Genomic DNA, 25,078 nt, shown 5'->3' with positions numbered 1-25,078 from the left:
TTCTACATGTGAATGCAGGGGTTTTGTGTTAAAATTAAATATCTTTGCTTGCAAAAAAACTTATATTCAATTATTAAACAGATTCTTAGTAAACAGTATTTGACAGCTGCAATTAAAAAAAACATTTACATTTTTTTCTCCCCCAACAAAACTTCTAAAATTAAAGCCACAATGAATGAATATATTCAAATATTAAATCATTGTATTTGCTTATTCAGATTTTTTACATTGTTAATGAATTGCTAGTTTATGTGATAATTTAATACCCCCCACCCCCACCATTTCTATTACTCATTTATTGATATAATATTAAATGGCACATAAAAATAGCAACATTTTTGGAAGGCATACACATGTTTGGCTTAAAATTAAATCATTAGATTATACATAAATTGTATATAAATTTACCAAAACAAATTTTACATAGTCTTAAAATATGATGTACTTGGGGCAATATTAACGCTAATACTATACTACAATATTTGGAAATGAGCACACACTTTTTGTTTCATTTGCACAGAAATGTAAGAAACTTTTACATCTCAACTTTAGTGAAAAGTGGCAAGACACAATGTAAACATAATTATGGTACAAGTAAAATAAAAAATAAAAACAAGGGGCTGTGTAGTAGTCGGAACACGAGCATATACTGTATATACTGTATGTATTTACATGACATTCAATCGTAAGTCAAGGAGACATAGTCAGCGTATTTTTCCTCTTGGAGTCTCGCCGGGGGAATGGCACAAAGCTCTTCACCTCTCGGAAACACAACCCTGTAAGGCCAGAGGACAGCATTGTGCATTTTTACGAGAAAAAAAAACATTGTATAGCATTTTAACATCAATTATTAACTAACAGTTCTTCCATAGCATGTTTATAAAGTTGTGGATCCAAACAAAATGTCCACTTCAGGGCAGCAGTGAATTATTTAGAAAGTAAATAATAGCTAAGAAGCTGCACGGTGGATGAGTGGTTAGCGTGCAGGCCTCACAGCTGGGAGACCCGTGTTCAATTCCCTCAGAGCCTGGGTTCTGTTCACGGTTTTTTCTCTAATATGAGTTTGAGTGCTTTCTCATGTGGGGTTTCAGTTGTTTCTCTGTTTTCATTTCTGAATGATGCATGTGAACTTTTTATTCATAATTCATAATTCAAATTCATAAATTGAATTGAATTGACTTTGTCCAGGATTGCTATGTGAGCTACAATGTAAACATTACAGTTTTTCGTTGTTTAATCATGGTTAATTGGTTCCAGACCCGGTTGTGTGAAGTGAATAATTTTTTTTTACCATTATTAGAGCCCTGTAGACATGAAATAACACCCCTATAGTCACATTTCCACACCTATTTTTCTGTGCATTTACAACTATAATGCACAGACTATGGGATCACCGCAGGAAAATGAGATGGCCGCCCCTCTAAACATAGCATGCTAGCCTTCAGTTTGTTTACTGTAATTCCAGCCAAGAAGACTTTTTCCACAGAACTGGACTGCTGTGATTTCCTCATTTACTTACGCTTCCACTCCTCCAGAGATAGCGAGGCATTATCGTGGCTGTCGTCATAAGGTTCGGGTTCAGGAAGGTCATCGGGGTCCCTGAGGCTGTCAAAGTATGGGTGCTCCAGCGCCAGTTCAGCTGTGGGCCTCTCATCTCCGTCCAGAACCAGCATCTTCTCCAGCAGTTCGATGCCTGGAAATTGTGGAAGTCAGTAAATGTGCATGTAACACAAAAACAATTCAAATTAGGAATTGAACTCACCCTTTGCACTGGCTCGGGGGAACAGTGTTGAGAAGTCTTTTCTGGGATAGTGAGGAAGGGCCTTCACATAATTTTTAGCCTGTTTTTAAGGCGGAAAAATAGATCATCAGAGAGCAAGGATGGTTTCGTACGCCATGATGGCCCCAAGACAAATAACTGCTATCATTTTATTTGACATTTTAATTAGTGCATCAGCGTGACTATGCTAAAGTATCCACTAAACATTACAGAGGCATGATCAAGGTGCACATCATACATAGAGCTGCTTTGAGGTGATGTCATGACATCATCGCTTTTCCCTTCATGATCTCACCTTGCAGACACAGTTCAACATTCGAGAATTGCTAAATGTTCCGGGCTACAAAAATTAATGGCTTTCCATATTTATATAGTAATGGTAATGGTTTTATTTCATTAAAAGATGCATCAGATTACAATTGAATGCATCCCATAATCAGTTCACAGTTCCACATGTCCAAAAGGAGTAGGAAGAAGCAAAGCTTATTAAATCCTACCCCTCCATCTGGTACTTTTACAATCAGTAACTGTTACATTTGTTCACTTCCTGCTTTCCTAATGTAGTTTAAGGTTTTTTTTATTTTTATTCATTTATTTTTTAATTTTTTTAATTTTTAGTTTTTTGTGAACATTTGAACATGCATCAGATTACAATTGAATACATCACATAATCAGTTCACAGTTCCACATGTCCAAAAGGAGTAGGAAGAAGCAAAGCTTATTAAATCCTACCCCTCCATCTGGTACTTTTACAATCAGTAACTGTTACATTTGTTCACTTCCTGCTTTCCTAATGTAGTTTAAGGTTGATTTTTTATTTTTATTCATTTATTTTTTAATTTTTTAAATTTTTTGTGTGTACCGAAGTACGAGGTGATATGGCCATACAATGACCATTGACCATACAATATGTGTAAATAAATCGTTAAAACAACATTTTGAGGTGTCACAAAAGCAAAAAAAAATGTCAATGTGAAAGTTATGATTGAAATGCACAAAAAAGATGTTTTGCTCCCTTTTTTTGTTGGGAACAGATACTTGCCTGAAACTTACATATGCTGCTGATTACTACTTAAGAACGGGAAAAGGTAGAAAAACATACACTACCGCTCAAAAGTTTGGGATCCCTTGCAAATTTCTTTGTTTTCCAAAGAAAAACACATTTTAATTTTTATCCATTTCACAAACAATTAAAATTAATCAATTGATTTTCAAAGAAGGATCTACATTTTTGCATTGAGGCCTACTATCAACAACTGTCATCTTCATCAATCTCCTGGTATGGCTTTTATTATTATTATTATTATTATTAAATTATTAGAAAACCCATCTAACCAATCTAAATCTCTTTCCCAATATAATAATTTTTTTTTATTATTTTATGAATTTTTATTATTTTTATTTTATTTATTTTTTTATTTTTTGTCACGTACCAAAGTAGGAGGTGATATGACCATCCAATGACATAATGTGTACCATAGTAAGTGTCAATATAGTGATATATATAGCACATCATGACTGGTTCAAGACTCTTCATCCTTGTATTTAGCAAACATCAACTGCTTGTATTGTTTCTTGAATTGGCTCATCGTTGTGCATTGTTTGACTTCCTTACTCAATCCATTCCATAGTTTGATTCCACATACTGAAATGCTATGACTTTATGACATAGTATATACATTTAAATTTGTTCAGTGTTAAATAATAAGAATAACAGTATTGATATGAAGGCATCGGTTGTGATTCAAATGATTCACAATAGAAAAATAGACTTTTGTAACAAGTTGTACCTCCTGGCTGTCCAGCTTCTGTATGAACTCTGGTCCCGGCACTCCAGTCACTTTCATAATCTGTGTCAGCTGGTCCATGTCTGTAAGGTTTTGGAATCAAGGCCTTTATTGGCAAGACTTTTGGAAGGTGTCCTAATAGGTAATCTATTCATTTTCTATGCTGCTTAGCCTCATTAGGGTCGCGGGTATGCCGGAGCCTATCCCAGCTGTCTTTGGGCAAGAGGCGGGGTACTCAGGGCAGGGCTCATATAGACAAACAACAATTCACGATCACATTCATACCTATGGACAATTTGGAGTCGCCAATTAACCTAGCATGTTTTTGGAATGTGGGAGGAAACCGGAGTACCCGGAGAAAACCACACAGAGATGCCCAAGTGGAGATTTGACCAGGTGTTCCTGGTCTCAGTCGCTAGCCCAAGTCAGTTGGGATAGACTCCAGCTCCCTGTGACCCTGATTTTGATGTCACTGGACGTAGTATGTTTTGCTTGTCTTTGTTTTATATACGGGCTGCACGGTGGTCGAGTGGTTAGCACGTAGGTCTCACAGCTAGGATACCGGAGTTCAATTCCAACCTCGGCCATCTCTGTGTGGAGTTTGCATGTTCTCCCCGTGCATGCGTGGGTTTCCTCCCACATTCCAAAAACATGCTAGGTTAATTGGCTATATGTTGTCTATATGTGCCCTGTGATTGGCTGGCCACCAGTCCAGGGTGTACCCCGCCTCCTGTCCGAAGACAGCTGGGATAGGCTACAGCACCCCCGCGACCCATGAGGATAAGCGGTAAGGTGAGGAAAATGAGTTGCAGGAAACAACGGCAGTTTCTAAGTATCTACTGAAAAAAAAACAACAATCCAAAATACTGTATACAATAGTGCTGATTTGAAGGACTGACCACAGAAACCCTAGAAATGTACACAAATGAATAGTAAGATCGTTAACTCCATGGCTGAGATGCAGATGAAAGGATACAGTCTTTGCCTTTGAAAAGGGTTTTTCCGTTGATCATTTCAGCCATGATACATCCCACAGACCAGATGTCCACTAGAATAAACGGCACAGAAAAACAAGTGTCAGTGACAGCATTTCATCATTGGCCCGGCGCTCTAAAAATGTGCTCGAAAAACAAGCAGAATTCCATTTTTCCATTAACAGCGTGACAGGAAACTTATTGTTTCTTCTCACAAGCTTGGAATTTGCTATAGAAGCAGCATATATCCTTTTTATTGCAAAGGACAGCAGATACATCTGTCCCACTAAAACCACTTAAAACAGAGACTAGACCTGATAGACACTGAGACAACATTCATTCATTTTCGATTGCTTTTCCTCACGAGGGTCGCAGTGGGGTGCTGGAGCCTATCCCAGCTGTCTTTGGTCGATAGGCGGACTGGTGGCCAGCCAATCACAGGGCACATATAGACAAACAACCATTCACACTCACATTCATACCTATGGACAATTTGGAGTCACCAATTAACCTAGCATGTTTTTGGAATGTGGGAGGAAACCCACGCATGCACGGGAAGAACATGCAAACTCCACACAGAGATGGCCGAGGGTGAAATTGAACTCAGGTCTCCAAGCTGTGAGACCTGCACACGAACCACTTGACCACCGTGCAGCCCACTGAGACAACAAAAATGATTCATTCATTCATTTTCTACTGCTTATCCTCACAAAGGTCACGTGGGTGCTGGAGCCTATCCCAGCTGTCTTCAGCGACTGGTGGCCAGCCAATCACAGGGCACATATAGACAAACAACCATTCACACTCACATTATTATCTATGGACAATTTGGAGTTGCCAATTAACCCAGTATGTTTTTGTAATGTGGAAGGAAACCCACGCATGCATGGCGAGAACATGCAAACTCCACACAGAGATAGCCGAGGGTGGAATTGAACTCAGGTCTCCGAGCTGTGAGACCTGCACGCGAACCACTCGTCCACCGTGCAGCCCATTGAGACAACAAAAATGATATATTTTTATAAATAACATGAATAGCTATGATTGTCTTGCCAGTCTGAGTGTAGTGCATCCAGTTCAGAATGACCTCAGGTGCCCGGTACCAACGGGTCACCACATAGCCGGTCATCTCAGCATCAGTACTCCGAGCAAGCCCGAAGTCCAGGATCTGCATGTTAAGGGGGTCAACACTCAATTAAATAGAAAAATACAAATAAAGAAACAAAGAAAGTAATATTTGTTAAATATGCTAGTCAGAGATCCTCAGTGTGGAATGAGTACTCTGCTGTTTTTAGGACCGAGTACCTAGTCCAGTATATGTTTGTCTCTGCAAAACCTTGACAAAGTACAAACCTTCAGTTCACAGTCTTGGTTTACCGCCAAGTTCCCGGGTTTGAGATCCTGCAATAGAAGAGATGAGTGAAGAACGTTATGGTTGCTTTATTACTTCCTACTTCAGTGTGAGGAGTTTAGACAAGGGAGCCAAGTATAGGCTGAGTACTTTCATTTCCATGGTTACTCATAACATGCTGACGCTGTCATGTATGTTGAGTGTGACTAAAGTGAAAGTAAAGTAAATCCTCCAAACTCAAACAAAATCATTATTCTCAACATCACACATTATAAAAAGGGTCATTATGTAAGTGTTTTGTCAAGTGTGATGATAAATATAGAACCAGAAATGCAAGTTCATACAACGCCACTAGGTGACGGTACACAAACATTTACTACTGTTTCTGTTTCAAGCGTCTTCGCCAAGACTCCAAACCTCCAGCTCATCCAATCATCCAGTCGCAACTCAGCCAGGATGCATTCAGGGTTTCACCGAAAGTATTGGGAAATTTGATATGTTCCGACACATGACTTCACAGGTGTTAGCAACAGGGCTGAAGGGTGTGGCCTGACAACTCCAGACACGCTGTCACAATGAGCTCATCCTACCTGTTGGTGCACAGTGTTGATCCGACTCGATCGCAACGAATTAAGCCGACTTTCTCAGGACGCACTCAAACACAAGAATAACAAGTATAACGCAAAGGAGACTTCGGCTTGAACTTACCCTGTGAATGATTCCAGCCTTGTGAATGTACTGCAGAGAGGAAAACAGAATATATTACACCACATTTAGGATATATTGGCAAAAATAAGTGATGATGCAACTGCAAACTAAAAGAGGATCAGTTTAAAGACATAAAAAAGGCCACAAAGTGGCAGAAGCGCATGTAAAAAGCGCATGTAAAAACACACTCAACAGCATGGAGGAGTGTAGTAAGCAGGTTACGCATTGTAAGGACATTTTCACGTATGTACACGCATACACACAAAGTGTGTAATAATTCATGGTGTTATACGGTAATGGTTTAATTTCATTTGAACATGCATCAGATTACAATTGAATGTATCCCATAATCAGTTCACAGTTCCACATGTCCAAAAGGAGTAGGAAGAAGCAAAGCTTATTAAATCCTACCCCTCCATCTGGTACTTTTACAATCAGTAACTGTTACATTTGTTCACTTCCTGCTTTCCTAATATAGTTTTTTTTTACTATTTTTTTTAATTTTATTTTTGTCACGTACTGAAGTACGAAGTTCAGCTAGTTGAATCACAATATAGATACACAATATACACCTGATTTTTTGTGACAATTTGTCTTTAAAAAAAATAATAAAAAATTCTCAAAATGTATTTTAGAATTTATGATCTATTTATTAAATGGTAAATACTATAAATACTGGTAATACTATATAAATGGTATACTGAAAAAGTGTTTCATAAGTTTGTTTCAGATCATGGCTGCACGGTGTAAGAGTTTTTTTTTTTTATTTAATAAAAAAAAATTTATGGTTATTTTTTTTTTACATTTGTTCACTTCCTGCTTTCCTAATATAGTTTAAGGTTTTTTTTTGTCATGTACCGAAGTACGAGGTGATATGACCATACAATGACCATTGAACATACAATATGTGTAAATAAATCGTTAAAACAACATTTTGGGATGTCACAAAAGCAAAAAAAAAATTTTCATTTTTATCCATTTCACAACCAATTAAAATTAATCAGATGATTTTCAAAGAAGGATCTACATTTTTGCATAAGGGCCTACTATCAACAACTGTCAGTCCTCTGCATCAATCTCCTGGTATGGCTGCTAATCCAAGTTCATCATTTTATAAGGCTAATAGATTATTGGAAAACCCATCTAAAAATATAAACTATAATCTCTTACCATGCTGTTAACTACTCCCATCAGAGAGCAGCACAAAGTGGATCTAACAAGGACAGAAAAACGCTGCACAACTGTGCAAAAAGACAACTAATTGAGAGTGTGTAGTTTAAGACAAAGACGTTTTTACCAGGTTGTCACCTGGTACCTGCACTAAATAGTACCCGTCAAACACCAGTGTCAGTATCAACAGTGAAGCGGCGACTTCAGGATTCTGGACTTCATAGCAGGACTGCCAAGAAAAATCCATATCTCAGACTGGCCAAAAAAAATTCTGAGTTATCCCAAACTTTTGAGCGGTGGTGTAGTTTTCTGATGAAAGACAAGAGTCTAATCCATCTTTTTGTTGGTTCCATGTTTATATAAGCTATAGAACACAATATTATGAGTCTAAAATGGCCGGTTTTCCACTTTTAAAACACCATTATATTACATTATATTATGATGTCATATGCCATTATCCAAATGCAAACAACTACAACCATTTCTGAAAACTCACCCTGAGTCCACAGAGCATTTGGTAGACAAGAAACTGGACTTTGTCTTCTGAGAGATGACCCCGCACTTTTGACAGGTCCGTAAACATGTAAGGCATCACCAGGTAGCTGAGAACAGGATGAATCAATCAGGAGGGAACACAAACACCTCATTTGACCAGACGTTAGACTATTACATACAAAGCTGTGTTTACTTGCTAATATGACACAATGACGTGCTACTCAGTCGGGGGAGCTAATTTGTATATTTCTACATGTCCATGCTTTCACTAAAGGGATAAGAGCATGGTTATATAAGGCTTATTTTTTTTATTATTTCTATCCATTTGCGGTGAGTACAAAGGTACTTTGAGGTTGTTTTTTTTTTCACCTGTGAGGGTTTGTCTGCAACTGATTTTGTCGTGGGTTGACATAAGTGCTGCCAGTAGCGGGGGAGCTGCAATTCTTCCAGAGGAAAACATGAATTCCGACATGGACTGTGGAATTGTGAATAAATCCGGGCGGAATAGGAGATTCCCAACATGATAAGGAGTTCAAACACACTTCCAGGATGAAGCTGAAGGTGGTAGAGTGGCTAAGTGTGTAGGATGGAAGCCAGAAGAGTGCTCCACCAGTGATGCATGGAGAAGTGGAAGAAAAATTCCAGTATCAACCTGTGAAGCTCCGGTTAATTCCATACACATTGTTTCATGTCTGAGTTCATGTAGAAATTCCCTGTATGAACCGCAGCTTCCCCCCCGTGCCAGCAGCACTCATGCAACCCCAGCCAATGTTGTCATCAGTACCATTATTGACTATAAATAAGACCCAATTGTTCCACTATACGTTATATGGCATAGTTATATTTGGAACTCAAAAAACAAACCTCTGACTTGAGGAATTGAACTTTAACATTCTCCTAAGCATGCAGGAAACAATTTGCCAACATTCCACTCATGGGATTAGTGACTCTTAGTGCCGGAATGCACCCGACACAGAATAAGAACCTTTAAACTTAGTGTAGTATTCCATCACTCTTAAGAGAATTCACTGTAAGCACAGTTATTGACATTTGTCCCTAAGCTACAGTCTAAAAATGCCAAATAAGAAGACAGGGATGAATGTGAGATGCTCATGTGAGTATTTAGCAGCTGAATATTAAATACCGCCTGGAGAGTTAGCTGATGGGCCACAAAATACTTACAAATCCTGGAAGTCGTCGAGGCTGGAAACAGATGAAAACACATCGAGAAGTCCTATCACCTGGTTGGAATGAAAAGGTAATAAGTCGAGGGAGATTGGGAGCAGAGGTGTTTGATTCCTTCATTTTGGTTTATGTAGCATTGGTCCCCCAAATAATAAACTCGGAAACTGGGCTCTTAAAACATCTCACGGGGGTTGCATGGGTTGCTGGAGCCTATCCCAGCTGTCTTCGGGCGAGAGGCGAGGGTACACCCTGGACTGGTGGCCAGCCAATCACAGGGCACATATAGACAAACAACCATTCACACTCACATTCATACCTATGGACAATTTGGAGTCGCTAATTAACCTAGCATGTTTTTGGAATGTGGGAGGAAACTGGAGTAATTATTATTATTATTTTTCATTCATTTTCTACCGCTTTTCCTCACAAAGGTCGCGGGGGTGCTGGAGCCTATCCCAGCTGTCTTCGGGCGAGAGGCAAGGATACATCCTGGACTGGTGGCCAGCCAATCACAGGGCACATATAGACAAACAACCATTCACACTCACATTCATACCTATGGACAATTTGGAGTCGCCAATTAACCTAGCATGTTTTTGGAATGTGGGAGGAAACCGGAGTAATTATTATTATTATTATTTTTCATTCATTTTCTACCGTTTTACCTCACGAAGGTCGCAGGGGTGCTGGAGCCTATCCCAGTTGTCTTCGGGTGAGAGGCGAGGGTACACCCTGGACTGGTGACCAGCCAGCCAATCACAGGGCACATATAAACAAACAACCATTCACACTCACATTCATACCTATGGACAATTTGGAGTCGCTAATTAACCTAGCATGTTTTTGGAATGTGGGAGGAAACCGGAGTACCCGGAAAAAAACCCACGCATGCAAAGGGAGAACATGTAAACAGACATGGCCGAGGGTGGGATTGAACTCGGGTCTCCTAGCTGTGAGGTCTGCGCGCTAACCACTCGTTAGCAGCCCCACAAAAGTGCTATACAAAAAAGACATTTGTCCAAACTTATTTATTTATGATCCACAAAGAGAAATGCATGCCTTCATGCTCCGTTTTCTTACTGCTCTTCTCCTTCCGCCATGAGGCATTCAGGTCCACTCGTATTTGTGAGTGTTAGGGAAGTAATTGTTTTTCATTTTTATTCACGTACCTCCATGACAATTAATATACCTCTGGTGTTAGGCATAGCCCACTTTGGGAACCGTATCATATTTTGGTAAAAACCCCATTTTGAGCATCTCTTATTTCTAACTATTACACACTGCCAGTTATGTAACAATACCCATTTTAATCAGGCATTGGCATCACAAGTCACACTGCCAACTACTGGCCTGGTATGCACACTACAACAGTAATCGCTAACCTTAACCTTAGCCAACAAACAGGTTTGTCCACTTCTGGTTATGAAAATAACCAACCTTTACAACTGGGAATATGCATTGAACTATGTTTTTCCTTGGTTGACTGAAGGGAAAAATATGATTAAAAAATATGATATGATTTATTTTTTTAAATCAGAAATTTCCATTACTGGTGTCATGTTTTGTTTACTGTTGAAGGTAAGCGTGTTGACTTAATTCTACTTACGTTTTCATGCTTCATGTGTTTGAGCAAGCGCAATTCCCGGTAGGCCCTTTTAGCAAAGATCTCTGACTGAAAAGGCCTGTGAAGCTTCTTGATGGCCACTCTCTCCTTCGTCTTCTCATTTATTGCTGAGCTGTGGTGAATAATGCAAGAACACACAATTAGATTTGCCTGCGTTTGTCCGGTGGTTAGCATTCTTAATGCTTAGAAAGTTTCCCGTACGACATGGGTATTAACAGTTGTGGCTTTAAAAAAAAAAATAATAATAATAATAACAACAACTTTTCCCTACCTCTGCATGCACTTTAAAGCATACTTATTATGCTAATTTTTCAGCCCTTTGTATTGAGTTGTGAACTCCTATAGAACAGGTACACACAATAACCCGTACAGAAAACTTTCTATATCTTCCAGAATTTACACCTATTCCACCTGGATTTCCCTCGAATTCAAAACAGTCCGTTTTACTTTATTCCACCCACAGCCCGCCTCCAAGCACGCCCACTCTGCTGTCATTGGTCACACTCCCAAGTGCTCCTAAGTACCGGACTTCGGGACTGCCAAATCTCACATTTCTAATTTTGTGGGTGTAGGAGTTGGAAAGCCAAGGCTTGGATGGATTCCGGTTCATTCAGTAAAAAGATCCGTTCATTTCGGTCAAGTTGGTCGTTAGCCTGTGTCGAGTCAGTTCATTCACTCATGTTCACGTTCGTTCCGACTCAACTGTCGGTCATGAATGAACGGTCGACGAGTGTCGGTCAATCTCTCGGTCCCGGTCTTTCAGTCAGCTAACCCCACCCACCCACACAGCGAGACGCGACGATAGGATAAGACAGGCAAGCACACAGATAGTCCCGCCCTGCAAAAGGAACAGTGAACTGACACCCCAGCCAATCCAAAAAAAAAAGCACTTGCAACTGAACAGACTGAACGGGTATTTTAGGGGCGGTGATCTCGTTCATTCCGTTCACAAAAAAGAACTAGTTCTTTTAACCCGTTTGTTCATGACCGACACACCAATATACGCTATGTTAGGTTAACGTACGTAAGAATCATTTCTTCAACACTGCTGTGAGCTTCAATGAAAAGTGTATATGGCCCACACTGTGAGGGTGAATGGTTGTCTGTGTACTGAATGTGCTCAGTAAAGCCAAGTAACCGGTTGTCAATGTCTGCAGGGATCTGTAGGGCGCTGCTTTGTAGGAGGGAAAGCCAGCTAGCTGTGCTATTTGTAGCTCCATCCGCCAACACATTAGGAAGAGAGATGCACTTCCGTAGTATCACCAATCCTGGACAAAAAACACTGATTTTTAAAAAAATATTTTTTAAAGATTGTCTATGTATCCTGTGAATGACTGGAGACCTGTACAGGGTGTACCTTGACTCTCGCTTAAAATCAGCTGAGCTCCAGAGGACAAGCGGAATAGAAAATTGCAGAATATGAACATAGAGCTGCAACAGTTAAAGGGGACCTATTATGCTTTTTCCACTTTTCTGACCTATAAATGTAGTTAGAATGTTGTATTCTCCTGTTAAACCATACCAAAGTTTCAGATAATGAGGTTTTAAAATATAAAAAATAATATAATATAATATTATAAATAATAATAAATATTTAAATATAAATTATTTTAATATAAAATATTAAAATATAAATTAATAAATAATAATAGCAGATTGCATGACACTTTTACAGATACAATAATACCAGGTGGACTGTTATGTGTAAAATATACAGTCTGCCCCCCGTCAATTTCGTTAATGTTAATTGTTAATTTTGTCTCTCACCCAACATTATAGTCGTATTACTGACCCCTAGTGACCACTGTAGGACACTACATTTCATTAATGTCATTGAATGCGTCTTTTATCCTTATATTTGTGGGGAGTGAGGATTATATATATATATATATATATATATATATTGTTTCGTTATTTCTGTTTCGTTATATTGTTTCTATACGTTCCAAGAGGGCACCTGAGGTCAAAACTGGAATCGTTGGAAAAAAGCAAAATAAATAATTTGTTCATATTTTTTCCACCGATGACCATATACTGACAAATGAAAATGGAGTTGCTGTAATTTCATTCTACTATATGTAAAATGATATTAAGGGGCATTCTGATTCTGAAAAAAAAAAGGAAGTGAGCTTTAAGAGAAGTTTGGGATGACTCAAAACGCTCTGTTTCAAAAGGCGTGGTAAAACTGCCCCTTTGTGATGTCACAGAGGGGCGCACTTCCTTATATGGTTCATAGTTAGGAAACACTTTGAGTGTCGTGTGACCAATCACAGCAGAGTGGGCGTGCCCGGAGTTGGGCCGTGGGTGGAATAAATTTCATCAGGAAGCACAAATCAAAGGAAATACAGCTGGAATAGGTGCAGATCTGTGGGTTATTGCGTGTAACTGCTCTATAGGAGACCACAACTCAATTCAAAGGGTGGAAAAATGAGCATAATAGATCCCATTTAATCAATTAAATGATAGTTAATCAATTAATCGACTTATTTTAAAATTTCAATATGTAAATTTTGTCTGATTTCAGCCTCTCAAATGTAAATATTATTTTTATTTCCTTAGTCATCCATAAAAGCAGACATATTACCGGTACTATAATGGCTGCTATTTAATGGTTTGTTGGCATTGAATGAAGTAGCATTGTTTTCAAGTTCAAGAAAACAACAACTAGTTTTTAAGGTGTGGTGGATTAAATTATGTTGTGCCTGTGCGCCAAGATCAATTCCATGGAGCTGTGCAATCTGATTGGACCTTAAGAAGTGCTATCATCTTCTGAAGATGACATCATTGCTATTTACTGATGCAGAAGACATTAGTGTGGATATTTGACCATCCTAATACATGCAAATAGATGTTTGGGTGTCTGTTGAGGAGCCACTATTAGGGCCATGATGACGTCATAGTGTATGTTTTGGATCCAGTCCTACAAGGCCCATTGCTGTCTGCATGTGTGTCGGTGAGTGTGTGTGTGTGCGCGCGCATTACAGTTAGCCTTTAGCTCCCATTCACACATAGCCAAGTAGTACTCGCTATGCTACACTAAGAATGACAATTCACTCACCACACGCAGCCGTACGCCCCGGTTCCGATTTGCTTGAGACGGGTGTACTTCTCCGGAACCTCCCACACCGTGCTGTTGATTTCTTCGCGGGAGAAGCTCGCCCGAGCCTCCATGGCAAAGAAAAGGAAAAGGCGAAGGGTTGGAGTAATAACTTCTCCTCCCTCCTGGTGAACCGACAACTGACAGTCTCGCTTGGAAAGGTAAATCAAAAACAATAATCAAGCGGAAGATAATGCACGCTATACCTCATTTCCGGTTTGTTCACAAAATGAAGGTCGTAACAACTCGGGACCGGAAATGGAAATGCCCAACACTTGTTCGAAAATGTTGGAAAAAGCAGTAACACATTCACGAAATCACTTATATAATAATAAATAATAAATAATAAAATATAATAATAATAAAATAATAAATATTTTTAATAACACTAAACACATAAAAACTCTATCAAAATAAAATACAATAAAATGTGCATGAAATGAAGTTGTGATTATCAACCAACCCCCCCAAACTTACCTGTGCAATTACATTAGAAAAATTACTTTTTATAAATTTGTCTTTGTTATGTTATAATATTTCTGCTGCTTTTATTTGTTTTCCCCGCACAGTCTCTGTTTTTTTTTTAAGAAAATAAAATGCTTTAAAGTATTATTATGAACCAGTGGTACTCCAGTTGCAGATACCCAGTTGGGACCACAAGATGGCGCCAGTATCTTGCTGTGAGTCCACTCATCCATCTATCTGTTTTCTATACCGGTTATCCCTTGCTGTGAGTACATTGTTCTTATGTCAGTCAAGCGGAAGATAATGCACACTGTACCTAATTTCCGGTTTGTTCACAAAATGAAGGTCTTAACAACTCGGGACCGGAAATGGAAATGCCCAACACTTATAACAAATGTTAGAAAAAGCAGTAACAAATTCACGAAATCACTTAAATATTTTTTAAAAACACTATCAAAATAAAATAAAATGTGTGTCTGTTTTTTTTAAGAAAGGCTCCAGCACCTCCGCGACCCTCGTGAGGAAAAAGCGGTAGAAAATGAATGAATGAATGAATAAACTGCTTAATAAAAGTATTATTATTGCTCCAACTTCAGAAATTCAGTTTGAACCACAAGATGACGCCAGTGTCTTGCTGTGAGTCCACTCATCCATCCATCTGTTTTCTTATCCCTTGCTGTTAAATTAAATTAAATTAAAATAAAAAAATTAACAAAATAAAAAATAAATGAAAAAATAAAAAATACATTAAAATAAACCTTTCATTCATTGTTGTTATGTCAGTTTCAGTTTCTTAATTTGATGCAACAAAGTTTGCACGCAACTCTTTGTGTCGTCGCTCTGTTCCAATAATTAGTATGCTCATCGGAAACAATAAGTTGCATCATCGCATGTTGTGACACATGCATTTTAGTCGAACACGTCACAGAACAACATCAGCAAAGCAAAGACTCGGGGCACTACACTGCAGCCACATTGCCTCACTTCCCATCATACAGGACAGATTGTCAGATAGTAAAACATTATGACATGTCCTTTTTGAATTTGCCTGCGATGCAGAGTCGGTGGCGTGACTGGTGGCATGCATGCGTGTGACTCCGGACAACAAAACACACACATTTCCACCAACACACACACACACATGTATACATCACAACACAGCTGTGTGTGTGTCTTTCCCTGTCGTTCCCTATGCTCCAACCCATCTGCCAAATTCCTCTCCAGCCAAATGTGACTTGACATTTTCCGACACTGAATCAGCAGAGAAAGTAGGCTAGCACGCCGACCGTGGACCCCCGTTTGGAACAAGCGAAATGGGGCATTAAACTAATGAGTCTTCAACCGCCAATAGACACTATATGTACATTTGTGTACATCTGTATCGGTGGATAATTCATTATTAGTTATCAATGAATTTGCTGTTGCCGAGTTCAGGGCAAAGACGGACGGGCATTGGCATTTGGCTGTGATTAATGAAGCGACCTTCCCTACAGCCTTGGCTGGATTCTAAAAAAAAAAAAAAAAAATCTATTCCATTTAAAAGCTACCCCCTACCCCCCACCTCCCCCCAGGGAAGATGTCTGCTTTGGAACACCCATACGCTCAACCTCTAGCAGTCAGTATCACCTTCATTGGTATCTGTAATGTATCTGTATCAGTCGGCGTATTTATTAACAAAAGATTTGCTGGAATTTAATAAAAAAAAAAAATTCATTCATTTATTCATTTGAGCCTATTTCAATGACTGGTGGCCAGCCAATCACAGGGCACATATAGACAAACAACCATTCACACTCACATTCATACCTATGGACAATTTGGAGTCGCCAATTAACCTAGCATGTTTTTGGAATGTGGGAGGAAACCGGAATACCCGGAGAAAACCCACGCATACACAGGGAGAACATGCAAACTCCACACAAAGATGGCTGAGGGTGGAATTGAACCCTGGGGTCCTAGCTGTGAGGTCTGCGTGCTAACCACTCCTCCACCGTGCAGCCCTTAAAATTAACCTTAAAAATCTATTTATGTTACATCACAGTCACATGTTGGAAGCTAAACCATGATGGCATGGGGACATGATAAAAGTGGAATCGAACCCTGGTCTCCTAGCTGTGCGATCTGCATGCTAACCACTTGACCGCCGTGAAGCCCTTAAAATGAACCTTAAAAATCTATTTATGTTACATCACAGTCACATGTTGGAAGCCAAACCATGATGGCATGGGGACATGGTAAAAGTGGAATCGAACCCCGGTCTCCTAGCTGTGAGGTCTGCGCGGTAACCACTCGACCACCATGCAGCCTTTAAAATGAACCTTAAAAATATATTTGTTACATCACAGTCACATGTTGGAAGCTAAACCATGATGGTATGGGGTCGTAGTAAAAAGGGTAGTACTTGGTGTACAAATGCTGACAAGTATTGAGTTTTTCATTGGATCAGAACATTTTCATAATGAATCTCCAATGATTTGTGTTGTTATTTGACTTATATCAATGCCACTAAAGAAGAAATTGGAATCAAAAGCTAACAAAGTACAGTCAACTTGCTAGCCTATCGTATATAAAAAAAAAAAACAGTGCCTCTGAGCACCCTTTACTGGAATGCAAATATGGCAATATGATTATGATATTAAAGGGTGCCCAAAGACCAAATTTCCATATTTGTCCCAAGGGCTCTCCATTGGTGGAGCATGGCATTAACATTTCTACATTGGTTCAGTTCCCATAAGATGAAAACCAGCCTACTGCAAGCATGAATGCTAATTTCATTCTCAGCAATGCGTTGCTTTTAGGTTTTATTATCAAAAGGTTGTTAACTTCTTTTTACACTTAACAGAACATGGAACAGTAGAAAATCAGTCAAAGAGACCAACGCAATGGACCAACTAACGACCACTGTTCTCAAATATCTTAATTTAAATTTTTCTGCACAAAATAAGATGAAAAATAAATAAACAAGTCAAGAATAAAGAATATCAATAAATCAGTAAAAAATAAATAAATATAATGATAATAATAATCAAACGGCAAATAATAAAAACTTAAGAAACCACATATAGTTGGTGGGTAGACAAATTATTTTTTCCAGATTAAAATGAACAAAGCATTATTAGAGCCCTGTAGACATGACAAAACACGACTATAGTCACATTTATACTCTTTTTATTTACAACATATTGCGCAACTGCAGGGTCTTGAGACACATGCTAACTCGCAAACTAGAGAGCTAGCGACCTAAACGGTAGCCTTCAAGTTATTTCCTTTAAACTTAAATAGCCAAAAACTTACCACTTCCACACGGATAGGGAGGATAACTATTAACAGTTATTTAACCTTTAACATGAACATTAATCAAATGTAATAATTTTTTCTGGGTACATGATACCATACAGCATCCATATTAAACTTTCATATCAAGGCGGGGGCCTCAAACTAGTGTCCTGCGGGCCACATTTGGCCCGCGTGTTTGCGACCCCTGATTTAGTGTATACATTGCAGTATTTCTATGCATCTTTGACGTCCTGTCGCATCCCTGATAATGTGCCCGTGTCCGTATTGACAGATGACAGATCTTCTGGGAAGCCAAACCGGACAGACAATGTGCATCACTGTCACCTCACGGCTGGTCTGACACACAGCCAGAGCTGCCATGACAGGCGGAAGTAACACGTTTTAGCCTGAATGCTAACAATCTGTGACACATGACGTACACTCAGACTGACCCCACCCAAACCAGCACTTGTGGTTAACAGTGGACTATAATTCAGCAGTTATATCTGTTTGTTTTTTTTGTATTGGTTTATGACATGTTAACGCGCCGAGTAAATAAAAACACTACGGTTGCTGAAAGGAGGGAGGAGTACTGGTTGATGTCCGCTTAGTATTAATGGTTAAGGCTGTTTTGGATGTGAAAAGAAGGGGTGGGGGGTGAGAACTGTTTGTGGATTTCCCGGAAAGAATCCGTTTGGGGTCTAAGTTTAACCGTTAACCTTATTAACTCCTTTTTCTCCATGCTTCCTGCTCCAAAAGCCTGAAGCACATCCCCTATGCTATACCTATTTCTGCATAACATTTCTATCAACACAAACACACACACACACACACACACACACACAGTCCAATGGCCCTTGTCTAAGTGTGTCACTCTGAGGTCCAGTGTGTTAGTGCCACATGACCTAAAGACACTCATGGCCAGTGGGCCACAGCTAAAACCATAAAGACGAAGGCTGCTTTTACTCTGCTCTCTGCTAACATCTCCTTTTCTGCATGGACTACTTGAACACAAGTTTTGGGACACATTCATGTTAGCATTTGCCGCCTACAGAGAACATACTTCAACCTGCTGATATAGTTAATCGTCAAACAGCTAAAATAATGCATAAGGCTAATAATAACCAATTACCTAAAAAGAGGAGAAATATGATCTCAGAGAAGAACGACATTTGAAACACTTATATGCTAGGACTACGTTAAAAAGCCATAGCATTTCAGTATGTGGAAGGAAGTCAAACAATGCACAACGATGAGCCAATTCAAGAAACAATACAAGCAGTTGATGTTTGCTAAATACAAGGATGAAGAGTCTTGAACCAGTCATGATGTGCCATATATATCACTATATTGACACTTACTATGGTACACATTATGTCATTGGATGCTCATATCACCTCCTACTTCGGTACGTGACCAAAAATAAGACAAAATAAAATAAAATTAAAATAAATGAAAATTCATAAAATAAAAATTAAAATAAATTAAAAAAAACAATAAAAAAATTATATTAGGAAAGCAGGAAGTCAACAAATGTAACAGTTACAAATGTAACAGGACTACAACTCCCATAGTAACTGTCCATATAATGATGTGCTATATATATCACTTTATGGACAGTTACTATGGTACACATTATGTCATTGTATGGTCATATCACCTCGTACTTCGGTACGGGACAAAAAATTCAAAAATTGCAAAAAATAAATAAATAAAAACTAAAAAATTTTTTTTAAATATTAAAAAAAAAATTAAAAAAAACCTTAAACTATATTCGGAAAGCAGGAAGTGAACAAATGTAACAGTTACTGATTGTAAAAGTACCAGATGGAGGGGTAGGATTTAATAAGCTTTGCTTCTTCCTACTCCTTTTGGACATGTGGAACTGTGAACTGATTATGTGATGCATTCAATTGTAATCTGATGCATGTTCAAATGAAATTAAATCATTACCATTAGTTGTAAGTGTAGTCTGCCTTGGGATTGAGTGTTTCTATTCCCAGTACTTCTCTGTGAAAATGGTTTCCAAATCTCTACAAAGAAGAGGTCAACAGGAAATGGATTGTGTAATTGTATAAACATCAGTCATTGAATGTAACGTACAGACTGTTACAGTATGCCGCAATCATTGCCCCTCCTCAGGCTGACATTCATCACCGCGTCAACTCTTTCGTAATTATAAGGACCGTCCTTCACGTCCCCAAAAAAACATGACTGATGGCTTTCGGCAATCTCACAAGTAGCATGTGTACGTGTACGTGTGTGTGTGTCACTGGCATGTAATAAGAAAAAATCTGATTAATGATGCTCATCTGGGCCTCCCGAGGCTATCTGAATGTAAACAGAGGGCCGGGCTGCTGCTTTGCTTGTGGTGTAATTAGTCAGCGGTGACAGCTTGTGTCTTTCCCCGCTCATCTTGTCAACAGGGACACCTTGCTGTCGACCAGCCTGATAGCCTGTGCTGCCGGAAAGGTTAGAATTTACATAAAATACAGCAATCTGCGTCTGCACGCTTTATTGTTTTTTGGTGGTATGTTTATTATTACCAATGACTGTTGATGACTTCCCCTCACACACACAAAAAAAGGTATAAACGCTCCGATTTGTTAAACAGGAACACAACAGACTGAAGGTAACGCATTTCAGATTATCAAATTTATTCAACTAAAAGCCAAATAAAGTTTTTAAATGAAAACCCTGTGTTAAAAAGTAGTTAAGTTAATGTCCCTTAACTGAGATTAATTGCGATCCATCAGTCTGGAAACCATTTTTAAAGCCTTGGGACTCCAGCAAACCACAGTGAGCGCCATTATCCACAAATGGTGGAAACATTAGAAGTGACCAAAATTACCCCTAGAGTGCAGCGACAACTCATACAAGAGGTCACAAAAGGACCCCACAACAACATGCAAAGTGTTCATGACTCCACTATAAGAAAGACACTGGGCAAAAAAGAGTTCCAAAACTCTCCCGACTGTGTGGCCTACTTGCTAACCACTCGGCCACCGTGCAGCCCTGCCAATTAACCCAACATATACAAACCACAGTGAGCGCCATTATCCACAAATGGAGGAAACATTAGAAGTGACCAAAATTACCCCAAGAGTGCAGCGACAATTCATTCAAGAGGTCACAAAAGGACCCCACAACAACATCCAAAGTGTTCATGACTCCACTATAAGAAAGACACTGGGTAAAAATAGCCTGAGTTCCATAAAGTCCTTTTGAATTTGAGTTCCAAAACGCTCCCGACTGTGTGGGTTACTTGCTAACCACTCGTCCACCGTGCAGCCCTGCCCATTAACCCAACATATACAAACCACAGTGAGCGGCATTATCCACAAATGATGGAAACATTAGAAGTGACCAAAATGACCCCAAGAGTGCAGCGACAATTCATCCAAGAGGTCACAAAAGGACCCCACAACAACATCCAAAGTGTTCATGACTCCACTATAAGAAAGACACTGGGCAAAAATAGCCTGAGTTCCATAGAGTCCTTTTGAATTTAAGTTCCAAAACGCTCCCGACTGTGTGGCCTACTTGATAACCACTCGTCCACCGTGCAGCCCTGCCAATTAACCCAACATATACAAACCACGGTGCGCGCCATTATCCACAAATGGTGGAAACATTGGAAGAGTGGTGACCAAAATTACCCCAAGAGTGCAGCGACAATTCATCCAAGAGGTCACGAAAGGACCCCACAACAACATCCAAAGAACTGCAGGCCTCGCTTGCCTCAGTTATCGTCAGTGTTTATGACTCCACTATAAGAAAGACACTGGGCAGTAACAATAAAACAACAATAAACATTCATTCATTCATTCATTTTCTACCGCTTTTCCTCACAAGGGTCGCGGGGGTGCTGGAGCCTATCCCAGCTGTCTTCGGGCAAGAGGCGGGGTACACCCTGGACTGGTCGCCAGCCAATCACAGAGCACATATAGGAAAGTTGGTAATGAAAAAAACCAAAAAACATGACAAATGTTGTGTCGCGTTTTGCACGGGAAATGTCAGCTCTCTCTATTTTACATTAACTTGCCCTTGACATTTGCGCTATGCCGAGTGTCTCCTTTAAGACGCAGCCACTGCATTTAATGGAACAGCTTCTTCTTCACATCGATGCCTACGCCGATAAAGAAAAAGTACAAAATGTGCATGCTGTTTGGACAGATACAAATATATAAAAAAAATAGGTAACTGATATTTTATATAATAAAACTTAAACAGGACTGATTGTGCTCATTTTGAACCCTTTGTATTGAGTTATGGACTCCTATAGAGCAGCTACACACAATAACCCATATAAAAAGCTTTCAATATCTTCCCGAATCTGCACCTATTCCAGCTGTATTTCCTTGGATTTCCTAAACAGTCTTTCTTTCATTTATTCCCCGCATGGCTTGCCCACTCCACTGTGATTGGTCACACTCCTGAGAACTTCCAGACTACTGCCGAAACCCCACTTTCTAATTTTGTCGGTATAGGAGTTGATAATAAATAAAACCTTTGGAGAGCGACTTGAAAAAGTAGTAGTGGTAGTTCATGAACTACCAGCTGGAGATCGGACGTGAGGGCTTTTTTTTTTTTTTAGGTTGACTTCTTTCACTTTTCACTTTTCCGTTTTCTTTCTTCTGCTGTGTCAAAGTGGCAAATCATTATGCCAGAGATAATCCTTCCTCACCCTTCAAACACTTGTGTTGTACAGGCTCTGAGGTGATGAAACCGTAAGGATGTGGTGGTGCTGATGGTGGTGGAGAGACCGGGTGGGGATGGGGGGGGGGGGGGCAAGGGAGAGAGGGAGAAAAGGAGGTGGGGAGGGTGCTTGAAAATGACTTCTTAGCAGAGCAGTGAGATGTGAAGGACATACAGAGTGACGTGAGGTGGTGTGGCCAGCAAACTAATGAGCAACGCAACTCCTGCCCGGGAAAAGAAGAGAAGGGACAAAATGATGACAGAGATAAAGCGGATGGGGGAGAGAAAGATGGAGGAAAAACAATATTAAAAGATGAAGAGAGAGAGAGAGTGATATGAAAATGACCTTTTCACTGCAAGATTGTGTCATTCATCCTGTCATGACGATGAACAAACCAATTAGCCAGGACGAGTTATATATGCTATATTATATATTATATATTATATATTATATATTACATATTACATAGACATCATAGACACATTGTTGCAAAGAGGTTTGCAATAAGCGGTTCAGGAGGAGGTATTTGTACATCTTTCTCTTTCTGCATCTTTCACTCTGATAATCGTGCTGTCTGACAGTTGGACTACAACTCCCATAGTAATTGTCCATATAATGATGTGCTATATATATCACTATATCACTAAATATACAGTACATATACACACATATATATAGTAACTGTCCATATAATGATGTGCTATATATATCACTATATGGACTCTGGTACACATAATGTCATTGGATGGTCATATCATCTCGTATTTCGGTACGGGACAAAAAATTAAAAAAAATAAATAAATAAATAAATAAAAAATAAAAACTAATTTTTTTTTTAAATATAATTTTTTTTAATAAAAATTAAAAAAACCTTAAACTATATCCGGAAAGCAGGAAGTGAACAAATGTAACAGTTACTGATTGTAATAGTACCAGATGGATGGGGTAGGATTTAATAAGCTTTGCTTCTTCCTACTCCTTTCGGACATGTGCAACTGTGAACTGATTATGTGATGCATTCAATTGTAATCTGATGCATGTTCAAATGAAAATTAAACCATTACCATTTCCATTACATCATCAGTGACTGATGCACGATCGTGCCCGAAAACACTGTGTATTTTATGAAACAAGTTAAGACTACAAGGTGCATACTGCAATGTATCAAGAAAGAAGTATTACTTAATGCCAGGAATAAATGCAGAACGGAACATGTTTACTGAAATTATATTAGGAAAGCAGGAAGTGAACAAATGTAACAGTTACTGATTGTAAAAGTACCAGATGGAGGGGTAGGATTTAATAAGCTTTGCTTCTTCCTACTCCTTTTGGACATGTGGAACTGTGAACTGATTATGTGATGCATTCAATTGTAATCTGTTCAATTGAAATAAAACCATTACCATTACAATAAAGTTCGGGGGGTTAGTGGAAAACAGATCGTCCCTCATCTTTTTTTCTTTCACACGGCACTGATTTTTTTCCCGGCGCTTCTGAAGCTAATGAGAAGGCTCCCCGCGGAGATGGAGATGACACGCTTCCACTTGATTAAGGCTTACATTTTTTTTTTTTAATTCCTCGGTCAAGCATAGTTGTCCGACAGTGATGAAGCCTCAAAAAAAAAAAAAAAATGCCATCAACTTGTAAGAACTTGCCCCCCCTTCCCACAGCCTCCTCATATTCCATGTTATATAGATGGAAAGCTGCTGGGGCGATCTGATGTGTGAGCTGAGTGACATGCACTGCAGCTTTAAAGAGGCCTTTTGGGATCGTTCCCCCTCCAGGATCTTTGATGGACTCCCCTCTAGTCTCAATTATACCAGACCTTCTCTGCTTATGCTGAATTTCCTCTTTTGTTGCACCTCAGGACAGTCTGGTTCTTACCATGTTTGATCTGGTCCACATCACACACCAGCTGCAAAGATGGTGGATGGAGCAGTGGGTCCACGGGCATTATGGTCACCGACCCCGCTATACTGTGGAGGAACCAAGCATCATTAGCGATGGTTAGGATGAAATATATGATATATGTTTTACTAGCGGGTGGCACGGTGGTCTAGTGGTTAGCGCACAGACCTCACAGCTAGGAGGATCAGGGTTTGATTCCACCCTCGGCCATCTCTGTGTGGAGTTTGCATGTTCTCCCCGTGCTTGCGTGGGTTTTCTCCGGGTATTCCGGTTTCCTCCCACATTCCAAAAACATGCTAGGTTAATTAGCGACTCCAAATTGTCCATAGGTATGAATGTGAGTGTGAATGGTTGTTTGTCTATATGTGCCCTGTGATTGGCTGGCCACCAGTCCAGGGTGTACCCCGCCTCTCGCCCAAAGACAGGTGGGATAGGCTCCAGCACCCCCGCGACCCTCGTGAGAAAATGAATGAATGAATGAATGTTTTACTAGCTCTTTAGCTTGTATGCTGTACATCTTCACTAAAGTTGATATACTTCGATACAATACATTTGCAAA

The 25,078-nt window shown here is 39.4% G+C and overlaps 1 protein-coding gene and 1 long non-coding RNA gene across 2 annotated transcripts; one reads left to right on the top strand and one right to left on the bottom strand.

Moving 5' to 3' along the window:
• Positions 1-81: 81 nt before the first annotated feature.
• On the bottom strand, positions 82-14,363 carry mapk13 (mitogen-activated protein kinase 13). Its single transcript, XM_058085794.1, has 12 exons — positions 14,133-14,363; positions 11,057-11,186; positions 9,448-9,506; positions 8,267-8,372; positions 6,601-6,630; positions 5,895-5,942; positions 5,595-5,709; positions 4,544-4,615; positions 3,571-3,650; positions 1,763-1,841; positions 1,520-1,693; positions 82-776 (listed from the first exon to the last, which is right to left on the bottom strand). Exons 1-12 carry the CDS (start codon positions 14,243-14,245, stop codon positions 691-693), a joined length of 1,092 nt encoding a protein of 363 aa, XP_057941777.1. The 5' UTR covers positions 14,246-14,363; the 3' UTR covers positions 82-690.
• LOC131137629 (uncharacterized) lies at positions 14,070-18,491 on the top strand. Its single transcript, XR_009131949.1, has 2 exons — positions 14,070-14,332; positions 18,205-18,491. It is a non-coding gene; the product is annotated as an uncharacterized LOC131137629 (long non-coding RNA).
• The last annotated feature ends 6,587 nt before the right edge of the window (positions 18,492-25,078 follow it).

Source organism: Doryrhamphus excisus, chromosome 10 (genome assembly GCF_030265055.1).
Source record: "Doryrhamphus excisus isolate RoL2022-K1 chromosome 10, RoL_Dexc_1.0, whole genome shotgun sequence".
Classification (NCBI taxonomy): Eukaryota; Metazoa; Chordata; class Actinopteri; order Syngnathiformes; family Syngnathidae; genus Doryrhamphus; species Doryrhamphus excisus.
This window is presented reverse-complemented; position numbering and strand designations above follow the sequence as displayed.

Coding starts and splice junctions, on each gene's coding strand:
- mapk13 (XM_058085794.1), bottom strand. CDS start 14,245: ATGGAGGCTCGGGCGAGCTTCTCCCGCGAAGAAATCAACAGCACGGTG. Junction 4,616..5,594: donor GATGCACTACACTCAGACTG/GCAAGACAATCA, acceptor CGTTTATTCTAG/TGGACATCTGGTCTGTGGGA. Junction 3,651..4,543: donor CCTTTTCAAAGGCAAAGACT/GTATCCTTTCAT, acceptor AAAACCTTACAG/ACATGGACCAGCTGACACAG.